This window comes from Tiliqua scincoides, chromosome 1, assembly GCF_035046505.1.
Source record: "Tiliqua scincoides isolate rTilSci1 chromosome 1, rTilSci1.hap2, whole genome shotgun sequence".
In the NCBI taxonomy this organism is placed as follows: domain Eukaryota; kingdom Metazoa; phylum Chordata; class Lepidosauria; order Squamata; family Scincidae; genus Tiliqua; species Tiliqua scincoides.
Genome location: NC_089821.1, coordinates 204,952,511 through 204,964,748, shown reverse-complemented (window position 1 = coordinate 204,964,748; position 12,238 = coordinate 204,952,511). Strand labels below are relative to the sequence as shown.

Genomic DNA, 12,238 nt, shown 5'->3' with positions numbered 1-12,238 from the left:
AAGGCTTGCTGGAGCAGGAGAGCCTGCATCATCTGGGGGGGGGGGAATTCGGCAAACACTCCCTGGGTTTTTATTATTAATTATTTTTAACTGTATTTATATACCGCTTTTCATCAAAAAGTTCACAAAGCGGTTTACAGAGAAAAATCAAATAACGAATGGTTTCTTGTCCCAAAAGGGCTCACAATCTAAAAAGATGCAAAAGAACACCAGCAGACAGCCACTAGAAAAGACACTGCTGGGGTGAGGAGGGCCAGTTACTCTCCCCCTGCTAAATAAAAGAGGAGCACCCACTTGAAAAAGTGCCTCTTACTCAGTTAGCAGGGGATTTTTTAAAAGTAATCCCCTCTCCTCCCCCTCCTGCCTCCCCCTCCTGAGCCCTCCCCGTTGCTAGCTGCCCAGCTTCTTTCACAGTTGGAATGCTGAGCTTTTAAGAGTCCAGCCCTATGCGTTTCTATTCAGAAGTAAACCCCATTCCAGTCAATGGGGCTTACTCCCAGGAAAGTGTGGAGAGGATTGTAGGCTAAATCTCATGCTTTGCTTGGTGGGAAGGCTTGCTTGTGTTGTGATTGCCTGCACCATGGGGGGGGGGAATTCAGCAAACACTCCCTGGGTTTTTTAAAGCAAACCCCTCTGTTTCTACCACACCTGCCCCTGTGTGTGTGTGTGTGTGTGTGTGTGTGTGTGAGAGAGAGAGAGAGAGAGAGCTCCACCTTGCTGCATGTGTTCTGGCTACAGAGATCCCTTCTGCCCCCTCTTCAGCCTTGGCTGGCTCAGGGGCTCCAGGAATGTTACTGTTCCTTTGCAAGGGGAGCTTCTTCCATGGCTCCAGGGCTATTCCCTGCCTGGTTCGCCGCAGAGCCTTTTTGCAGTGTTTTGGGCTGCCTGGAAACTGAGTGATGCCAGCGCAGGGTAAAGGAGGCAAAGGTGTGTGTGACTTTCAGTACCCCCACCCCACTCGCATTGAGACAAATCTGAAGATAAAAAATCTGTAGATAAATAGGCTGCACCTGTATTATCAAACCCAGTAACAGAAAGGACAAGATCTTCTTTATTATTTTATAATAAAAGGCAGAAGAGCTAACCATTTTTTTTCTTTCCTCGATTCTATCTTTCAAATAGGATTTTGCAGCTAAGATCTCAAACACAGAAGTTAATGTTTACAGGATCTAGGAATGATTGAGCCCAATGCATCTATGTGGGTCAGCCTGTATGGTAACACATCTTTCAAAAGCCCTGCAATCAAAAGTGATTCTGCAAGAATCTGGGCAGAGGGAAGGCAGGACAGTGGGTGTTTAGGTCCATGAGGGGGCAGGGATGGCGGCAGACCATAGGATTGGGCCCCAAATCTTTTAAGGTCTCTGTCCAACTTCGTGTTTGTTAAAAAAATAACAAGGAGAAATTAATTAAGTAAGATGAATTCAATTTCAGAAAGTGTTATTTTTGTCAGTAAAGACCCACTCTTAAATGACAAGGGTGTAACATTTCATTACCCTTGAAAGTAGGTCACACTAATGTGAGCACTGGGAAGTAGCCACATAATCAGCCCATTATGTATGATTTCCTTTCTACAGACACAAGTGTGATCTACAACAAAACGTTACATCCCCCCAAACCTAATGCTGAAATGGCTCAAGCAGGCCAATTTCCTCTGCCAACATTTCCTTGCCCCCTGACCAGTGGCTGCTTTTTTTCCATAACACATAACATTCCATGGCTCCTATGGGCTACTGAGCATGATCAGTCAGCATCAGGTTGTGTGATTTTTTTGTTGTTTACTTTTACTATTAATTTACAAGCTTGCTGAAGTGGCAACTGCACTGCTCTGGCTCATAGCAATGGGTCCCAAAACATGGTTTTTCACTCTGAATGCAAGATATACTCCTTTAGCCATTGGACTCACCCTTGTTAGAAGTTCATCCATCTCTGTCACAAGGGTATCCAAGTTCTTCTGCGCCAACTGAATGAGTCTCTCTGGTGCTCGCTGGGGTGACAGTAAATGCTGCGAGAAGACAGTCAAATATTTTACATTATGAATTTCGGGAGTGATGGTGAGAGGCAATATTAACATTTTCTCACACTGATGAATGAAACTTCAGTTGATCATTTGTTACTGTCACTACATACTAATGAAACGCAAAACTGTTTTGTTAACATATGCATGTTTTATGGTATACCCAGAACTCTTAATGCAGTGGTTCCAAAGCTGTGAACCATGGCTCCCCAGGGAGCCATGGAAACCACCCGGGGGGGGGCAGAATCCTTGTGAAAAACCTGCTGCCCTATACGATCTACAGGATTGTAGCCATCATGGGAAGCTGCGGCTTATGGCTCAGTAGGTCACGGAAGCCACCAGTTGAAAAAGTTTGGGAACCACTGCCTTAATGTGAAAGGTAGCTGCCTTGCTTTATTGTAGCTGCCTTAGGGCCCAATCCAACTTTCCAACACCGGTGCAACCGCAATGCAGCCCCAAGATAAGGGAACAAATGTTCCCATACCCTGAGGAAGCCTCTGCGACTGTCTCCCCACCACAGGATGCGATGGATACCCCATTGCTACAGCAGCACTGGCAGTGGAAAATTGGATAGGATTGGGCCTCACTTCATTGAACACTAGGGTCACTGTTTTACATTAACTGTACATATCTTACCTATTTGTATAATCCATTTGCTTCCATCCAGGAGAACAAACATCAATTATCACTACATAGTTCACTCATCCCAATAATTTATTGTAATAACTTTTTAATCACTGTGGCAAGTTTGAGGTAACTAAACAATTTGTCTATCTTTTTATCAGATCTAAGCTGATAAACTATACATGCTGACAAAATGTATGCCACTGAGTTTACCTTTAATTCCTGAGTTGTATTTTCAAAAGAATAAAGCATTTTATATGGTGGATGAAGTGGGCCACTGAGATTGACACTCAAAGCCATCTGGTCTAACTGATCCAAATCACGGAGAAGGATTCCAGTACAGTCATCATCACAAACTGTAGGACAGGACAATAAAGAATATTTATTCCTGCTAAATATTTGAGGCAGATGCTTGGCATTTCAGCTCAGAAATATTTTACCGTGCACATAAAATTCTCCAAAACACAAGGCCACTAAACTCCAATAACTTGTGCCTTTAACTGCTACAGTACAATAAAAGGAGGAAAACAAAGATGTTAGTAGCAGATGGGATATATGAACATCTAATTGTCAACAACTTGATAACAGGGGAATGTGACATAAAACAAGGAGTGCAGTGGCGTTTGCGCTCTTTATCTTTCCCACCTCCTGACTCTCAGGAGTAGCTTTTTTGTGGGCACAGGAAGTTTTCTGAGACAGGAGAAAGCAGGCAAGGAAGAGAAGTAGCAAGAGCACTACTGAACTTAGACAAGTCAGCCTATAGAAAATATTTCTCTTTTATAACATGTTTTAAGGCATTCTGGCAGCCCAAGTAACTAGAAGATAATGTCGTACTGAAGTTTTTTTAAACATTGGATTTGGTAAATGAATGGGGCTGAAGGGCAGCAGTCATAGCTCCCATCTTTTATAGCAACTTCCTCCAAACCTTAGCCCATAGGTCAGATCTGGGATTTGGGTGAATCCTTCCTCCCCATGACCAGCACTTACTGTCCAGTGTACCATGGCTCTCCATGTCCCCAGATTGAGACAACTCTGGGCAACACTCTGGAAATCCAGGCACAATGCCCGCTGGGGCATTGCACCTTAGATGCGAGTGCCCAGAGCATTGTGTTATCCTGATCTGGGGACATGGAGAGCTGTGGTGTGCCGGAATGGTAAGAAATGGTCGCTCCAGTAAAGGCATTCCTGGAACGCAGCAGTCTCCAGTTTGAGACTGGAGTAGGAATAATTCATAGGAATAATAGGAATAATAATTCATAGGAATAATAGGAATAATAGGAATAATTGTACAAGTCAAGCTTACATCGTTATTCTACTTTTACTGAGATCATGTATACCACGTACTTCAAGCATTTAGAAAACAGTGATACAAATGTTAAGTATTAAGTATTACTATTGATTATGCTTTTAAAGCATTTTCATATGTTCATTCATCCCACCACCAAATGAAGCCCTTCATGAGTCTTTGCAGGGTTATTTCCTGAACCCTCAAGACAGAGACATCTTGGATGCTATAGAAACTATGCAATGGAAAATAAACCATATTACTAAATTATATTGCTAGTGACAGACATACTTCATTGTTTTTTAAAGCCATTACTGCCCAATGTTCCATCCACACAACAGGGATCAATTGTGTACACCAGTGGGCTGGGCAGAAATGGGTTTAACAAAGGTGCCTGATTTGAATTTTATCTTGTTTAGGACAATGACTAATGATTACAGTTCCAACTATGATGCAAAATCTCCTTTCGCTCCTTGAGCAATGTTGTCACCAACAGACTGCTGGAAGTTTGCCATACACACATGTGCCATGTGATTAAATGCAGCCCCTCCTAAACAATGACTGGCACAAGTGCAGCTTTTATATGGCTAGGCACATTCAGCTTTTGTTGATGGATTGAACTAGAGTAGTGGGTTCCCAAAGTCTGATAGGGGAGTTGGGAACCAGGTGTTTCCATGGACGGCGGGGGGGGGGAGCAGTGACAGTGCTGCAGAGATTGCAGTGCTGCCACAGCCAAGGGGCTATTTTACTGACGGGAGGGGGGACCGTTGGCCTCCTGCAGGGTCCTGGAGGCTTGCAGCCCCTTCTGATCTCCTCTGAGGCTGCTGTAAACAGCCTTTATCTCTGATCTAAAGCTATGTCCTGTTTTCCCTGAAAACCAGAAGTAGCTTTAGAACAGAGATAAGGGCTTTGTACACAAGATGCAGAGAAGATCAGAGGGAGCTGTGAGTCTCTAGGATCCTGCAGGAGGCCAGTGCTGCCCCCCAGGTAAGTAAAATAGCCCCTTGGTAGAAGCAGCACTGCAATTTCTGCAGCACTGTTGCTGCCATTGGAGCAGGGCCACTCCGCTTAAGGGCAATGCCCTACTTCTGGTTCCCCTGGTGAGTCACGACCCACCAGTTTGGGAACCACTGAGCTACAGCATCATTCATACAGTACTCATTTATTTGCACATTTTCCCAACCAGCTAGGGTTACATGCATGGAAGCATGCTTCCTTAGGCCTAAGGCAGCAAGAGACTGGAGAGATGCATAATGTTCATCCCCTCCTATACTTTCTGATATTCAGCCAAATTCATGTGAAACTTTCCTCATTATAAAAATCAGGAATGATGCTGTTTCAGTCAGCATGAAGTTTAAATAGAAGAAATAGAACCAACAGTAAAGCAAATCATTGGAAAGGAGGCAAATTGATTTAGTGCTGTGAGAAGGCAATTGTCAAGTTGCACAAGGAGGCACTGAGATGTTATTTTCGGTTACTTCCCTTTACTCACTAAATTCTTGTTGCCTTTCTAGTCCATTCAGTCCTCCCACTAATTTGTTGCCTGAACTGAAGTGCACTGTAATTGCTCTAGTATGGGGGCTATATTTTCTACTTTATGCATGTATGTCAGAAAAACCTATTAGTAGCCAAAGCCTTCTCATTGTGCACGGATCACAAGAGAAACCACATTTCCATAAATAACGTATTGGCTCTACAGTGAGCTGTGTATTTTCTATACCAACATCTATTCTAGGTGGTCAAGGAGTCATACAGATTTGTCAGGCAAGCCTTTAGAAACTGTAAATCAGATAAATAGCAAAATACAGTTTTCTCTGAAACAGCTAGACTCTTTTATTGTGCTAAACCAGAAGACAGTAGCATACTGATGGATTTCCCAATTTAACACCGACATGCAGGACTTTATTTAAGTAACCTATTTCTAGTTAACCTCAACATTTTTGAAAACAGTTAGCAATAAATATCACAAAATGGGATGCAAATGAAACCAACTTAGTTCAGCATGCCGGAAATAATGCAAATTGGGTATAAAGACACAAAAAATACTGAATGAACAGACAACAGTTGCCTGTTATGTGAATTGTGTCTATGCAGCTTGAATTAACACCTTTTACTTGGGCTGAAAAGAGAAAATACATCCAACTGGGTCCATAGTTTAGTAAAATAAGTCAGAGCTATGTTCCTCAAATACATTACTAGAATGTACCGGAGCAACAGAAAATGTTTCAAGATGATTATCATATAATTTATAAATGACTAAATGTGTGCATGGTGTGTTCTATAAAACTATCAGCATAAACAGTTCAAAGTACTCACAAAAGTAGCATTATATTCAGATCATTACTGTTGTACACACATGAAAAAAGAAAAATCATGCAATACTTCAGTTAGTAGTTAGTAGAAAGTACTGCAGTTACAGTTTTCACCACAGATTTTCTTTGACTACACATACCTACCTTAAAGTGAAATGCCCCACCAAAAAGTACACTTGTAAAAGCATATTTTAAAAAACAAAACTGTAAACTAAATCAAGTCTTAAAATATATCGGTTTGGTGCATATTCATCTATTTTCAAAATAAAGTTCTTTCTAAGGCCTGAATTCAAACGTAGCAGAAGACTGATTTACACTCATGTTCTTGAGAAGGTTCTCCCAACATACATTGAATATAGTTGAGGTAATCAGGAGTAGCTTTGCAGCTAGAGCTTCTAGGGGCATAGGTCAGGATCTTGTGCCATGGAAGGGCCCACTTTCATGTCTATCCCGCCCCTATCCACCCCCAGCACCAGCAAAACCATGCCAGTGGCCAGTCTGCCCTGCATTCTGGTGGCACAAGTCCTTCCACGCCTTCTACTGGCAGCAGCACTCTGCAGGCCAGTAGAAAGGATGCCATGATGACAGACCTCGGGGTCCACTAGCATACCACATGGATAGAATTGGGCCATAAGTAAGATGGTGTTTTTGGTGGAAAGTAGGTACAATGCTGTCTGCAAGATGCTAGTAGGCAGATAGAGGCAGACATAGACCTTTACTTTATTTTTTAACCTGTGGGGTAGGATGCTCCTACATGGCTTCCTTCCACCCATCTTTCCTCCTGATCTTCCAAACTGCAGTAAAACTGCTAACAAAATTAATATAGTGGATGCACACCTCTCTAAATGAGTTATGACCAGCCACATGGTGTCTATCATACCATGAGGTCTCACAGACCCATGGATACAGAATAGCTCTAGGATTCCATGTTCTAAGTCCAGGACTTGTACAGCTAACAGAGATGTACATGCTTGTGAATTGTAAGTAAAATATTTTCCTTTGAAACCTTTCTTGAAACCTTGAAACAGCCTCTATTCCTGTTTTAGCAGGGTTGGTAGAGAGCAGTTGGAAAAAAGGAGCTTCTGCTATACGACACTGCTTTATTTAGACTCCTTTTCCAATACTTTTAACGAGTATTGGGAAAAAATTCATTTAGTAATGGATGTCCTGAAGAGGATTGTTTAAGCAGGACCAGCCAGGTCATTGGGAAGGAAGATAGGCTGAAGCACAGGGGCTTCCTTTCCTCAGGGTAGTCAATCTCCAAGCACCATTTCAAGTTTCATTCCTGCAGTGACAGTAGTTGAGGTGCTGTCTGGTTTTTATTTGTTTTCAACAATGTGATGATATCCCACAGGAAGGGCTGCAAACAGTTTGTTGTTTCCCCCCCCCCCCAAAAAAAAATAGGTCCTTGCTTGGCCAATTCAAGTCTTCTTGGAGCAAGGAGCTGTTCTCTGGGCCATGAGCCAGCTAGGAGGTTGCTTACTTAGGGAGTAACCTACCATGACAGTAAGTGTTATGTAACTACCTGTAAGTGACAGGTAACCTACCAAAAGTAACCTACCATGACAGGTAAGTGGACTCCAAAGCTAGGAAAACAGAGAAATGGCAGCTGCTTCCTGCATCTGAAAAAACCGCTGCCATTATGCTACACCCCCTGATGGCAATTTGCTGCTCCATAAGTTGCTATGACAACAGAGATTCATTCACTCAGCAGCAAGCAGCCAGCAGGCTAAGGCTGGGCTTAAGAGGAAGATGGCTGGTGACCAGCAATTAGTACGCTCTATCTCGTGATGTCATCATAGCTCCCCGCAAATTAGAAGTGAAGGATCTTTGTTTCCCACCCACCCAGCCCCTCCACTATAAGGCTGGTGCTTAGGATAAATAGCAGAAAGACATTTTCAATTTAGAGCAACTAGAATTCAAGCTATAAAAAGAGAGAAAACAATCTTTAAAGTGACAGTGGATAAATCTATTACAGCTATAAATGCTGACTAGCATTAATTAGACTTTTATAAGAAGACGGACTTCGTTCTTCAACTTCTTCTCACATCACCCAGCTCTGGGTGTTATTTGGAGTGTGTGAACAAGCATGGTCAAGTTTTTCTGAGAGCCAGAAAGTAAATAAACCTTCTGACTCTAAGGAAATCTGAATCACAAAGTAGTGTGCTGCTCATTCAATATTAAGAGGGCACATAAAAAAGCAATACATCCCAACATCATTTGTCAAAGTAGCTGTGAAAACCACAGCAGAAATGGAAAAGGAAAGAGTAGTTTTTTTCTGTGATATTGTAGTGATTTTAAATCTATCTTCTTCTACATTTCAGAGCCAACACTGAACCTGCTCAAGATGCACTAGAGAAAGTTCTTGGGATATTAGAGTTCTGGGGCCTAGTTTTAGGAAGATTTGGAAAGGCAAAATTAGTAAGATTCACTTTTGAAAAGCAAAACAAACCACCACAAATTCAAAGGGTGCTGTTAACATACGTACAAACACATGCTATGCCTTCACGAGCATGCCGGGGTTGACAGCCTGCACACTTCCAGCCAGTGGAACCAGGTTTGCACGTGCATTGTCCAGTGACAGGATCACAGGGAACAGGCAGCGAACCGTAAGGATCACACTCACATTCTTGACAAGATCCTCCTGGCATTCTTGGGTTTCCAGTGTAGCCAGGAGAACATCTACAGGTTGACAAATTGAAATCAAAAGTTAAGTTTTAAAAATTCCTGAGAAAAATGATTTTTAGGGAAGGAATAACCATTAACATAGGATCACTTCACATACTTAAATTAGAACATAAGAAGAGCCCAGCTGGATTAGGCTGAGGGCCCATCCAGTCCAGTTTCTTCTATCTCACTGTACCACCAGACGCTTCAGGGAGCACACACAAGTCCACAAGATACTTGCATCTCGCTGCCACCTCCTTGCATCTAGCATTCTATTTATGCTCACACCCTCAGTGAAGACACCAGATTGCAATTACGGTTTAACCTGTGCTACTTTATTAAACACAGTGACCAATTTTTAATGTATGAAACCTTCTGAATATATCTACTCTCCCTTGCCAGTCTGGGGTAGGCAAAAAAACTGTAATCCACGGCCAATTCGGATGACAGAATAAAATTCCTACCCAGCCCTCAAAATAAAAGACCAGCTAAATCTCAGACTGTACATACCCATCATGGCTTGTAACCTGTGAAGGAGTTTTCCTCCAGAAATCTGTCCAATCCCCTTTTAAAGGCATCAAGGCTGGATGCGATCACCACATCCTGTGCCACAGGAGTTCCACAGACTAACTACACACTGGTTAAAGAAATATTTCCTTTTGTTTGTTCTAACTCTCCCAACACTCAATTTTAGTGGCCGTTCCCTGGTTCTGGAGGGAAAAGAGCATCCACTCTGTATCTACTCTATTGATTCCCTGCATAGTTTTGTATATCTCAGTCATGTGCCCCCTCAGGTGCTCTTTTCTAGACTGAAGAACCTCAAGCGCTTCAGCTTTTCCTAATAAGGGAAGTGCCTCAGCCTAGTAATCATTTTGGTAGCTAGCTTCTGCACCTTTTCTAGTTCCACTATATCCTTTTAAGATGTGGGGACCAGAAATGAACAATACTCTAGGTGCGGTTGTACTATCCATTTGCACAATGGTATTATAATATTAACTGTTTTATTTTTAATCCCCTTTTTAATTAACCCTAGCATGGAATTGGCCTTCTTCACTGCCAGCATACATTGGGTTGAAACTTTCACCAAGCTGTCCACCAGCACCCCAAGATCTCTCTCCTTATCTGTCACAGACAACTCAGAACCCATTAGCCTACATGTGAAGTTTAGATTTTCCCCAATGTGCATTACTTTACACTTACCTACATTGAAACGCATCTGCCATTTTGCTGCCCGTTCTCTCAGTTTGGAGAGATCCTTCTGGAGCTCCTCACAATCCCTTCTGGTCTTCACTACTTGGAAAAGTTTAGTATCATCTGCAAACTTGGCCACCTCACTGCTTATCCCTATCTCCAGGTCATTGATGAACAAGTTGAAAAACACTGGTCCCAGGACAGATCTCTGGGGCATACGCTTTTCACTTCTCTCCATTGTAAAAACCACCCACTGACACCCATACTCTGTTTCCTGGACCTCAACCCTCCTTTAGAGGACCTGCCCTCTAAATCCCTGACTGTGAAGTTTTCTCAGCAGCCTTTGGTAAGGGACCAACTTACTACTTACTAGAACAGGCTCTGCTACTTACTACTTCTTACAAGAGCAGGCTCTCACAATGTAACTGAATGACATGCACACAACTATGCAATCTTTCCCTCTTATTAGAATTCAATTACATAAAATTAATTACATAAAAACCATTATGTGTGTAATAGATCATCTAGGAGGGCAGGCAGTCTGGTCTAGAGGGTTGAGCCTCCATCTGCCTGAAGATAACATCCGAAGGTCGCTAGTTCGAGGCCACCGGCACCGTGAACAGCGAGACCTTGAAGCAGCTGACAAGCTGAGCCGAGTTATTCTACCTGCTCTTCAGAAGGAACTGCTTGTCAGCCTGTGTGGGAGGAGGCCAGAAAGTGATAACAGACCGCAAAAGTTCCATCTGAAATGTTGTGTGGTTCTTGAAAGATAGAACCTTTCTTTAATTGTAAAAATCCCTATGGGGATTTAAACAGCCTGCCTTGAATTAACGTCTGTAATTGTAAAAATCCCTATGGTGATTTAAACAGCCTGCCTTGAATTAAAGTCTGAGGAGAAATCTGATGACCAAGGAAGGCGGTATATAAATACCTGTATTATTATTATTATTATTAGTCCAACCCCCTGAAATCATCCTAGAGTATCTCCAAAAGGTGCTTGTGGAGCCTGTGCTGGAAGATCCCCAGTGAAGGAGAGTCCACCACCTCCCTCTGCAATCTGCTTCACTGCCGAACTATCCTTACCATAAGGCAGGGGTGCTCACACTTTTTTGGCTCGAGAGCTACTTTGAAACCCAGCAAGGCCCGGAGATCTACCAGAGTTTTTTTTACAATGTTCGCGCCATCATAACATATAACATTTATGTGTACAATGTATGTTGGTGTACCTTGAGCTCCACTGAGTATAACAGGACTTACTCCTGAGTAGACATGCCTAGGATTAGGCTGTGAGGCTGCAATCCTAGCCACACTTACCTGGGAGTAAGCCCCATTGAGTACAATGGGCCTTACTCCCGGCGTTTCCTCCCAGAGGCACCTGAAGGGGGGGTTGGCACTCCGCGATCTACTCATTTTGCCTCGCGATCTACCGGTAGATCGCGATCCACCTATTGAGCACCCCTGCCATAAGGAATTTTTTCCTGACATCCAATTTGAATCTCTTCTCTTGCAGTTTGTACCTGCTGGATCTAGTTCTACATTCAGAGGCACAAAGATTTTGCTAGACTCCCTGTTCTACACCTAATATATGCCTAAAAAGTTCAGTCTTCTTTTGGAGACCACTAAAGAAGGTGCTGTCCCAAGCTCCTGAGGTAGCTTATCATATTTTTGAACTGTTCTAACACTTAACAGTGCTGCACTGTCAATTTTAACTGGAACATCTTTCACTGTGCCCAGTAAGGCTTCCTCCCAAGTATGCTAATATATCTCATAGAGTTGTTGTGAGAATAAAAGGGAACTGGGGACAATCATATGAACCATTCAAAGCCCACTGAAGATAGGGTGGGACAGAAACATAAGGAACAACTAAATAAATAAATAGGGAACATACACATTATAACAATCAAGGTATAGCCACACCTGAATGCTGTAAATCTGTATGTAATCCTTGTATTACCATAATTTATGAAAGTACATAACTGATTATCAAATGTCCCCTTTGCTGCAAGTTGATTTTTAATATGGAGTTTTAATGTATTTTATAGTTTTATGCATTGTGAACCATCTCGGGTGCCCTTCAGGGAGAAAGGTGGGATATCAATATTCATACAAACATGCTTTGTGCTTGCTTTTTTCCACTATGGCTTC

The 12,238-nt window shown here is 42.5% G+C and overlaps 1 protein-coding gene across 8 annotated transcripts in view; it reads right to left on the bottom strand.

Annotated features, from left to right (window-relative positions):
• The window catches only part of LAMA2 (laminin subunit alpha 2), a 485,843-nt gene that overhangs the window by 92,431 nt on the left and 381,174 nt on the right, over window positions 1–12,238 (bottom strand). For 7 of the 8 annotated variants that reach the window (XM_066614516.1, XM_066614463.1, XM_066614481.1 and 4 more), the window contains 3 exons: window positions 8,724–8,917; window positions 2,852–2,994; window positions 1,904–2,002 (listed from right to left, as the gene is read on the bottom strand). In XM_066614516.1, the coding sequence (XP_066470613.1) occupies window positions 1,904–2,002; window positions 2,852–2,994; window positions 8,724–8,917 (436 nt within the window). The remainder of the gene's footprint in view (window positions 1–1,903; window positions 2,003–2,851; window positions 2,995–8,723; window positions 8,918–12,238) is intronic. The other variant, XM_066614487.1, reaches the window with a different exon arrangement.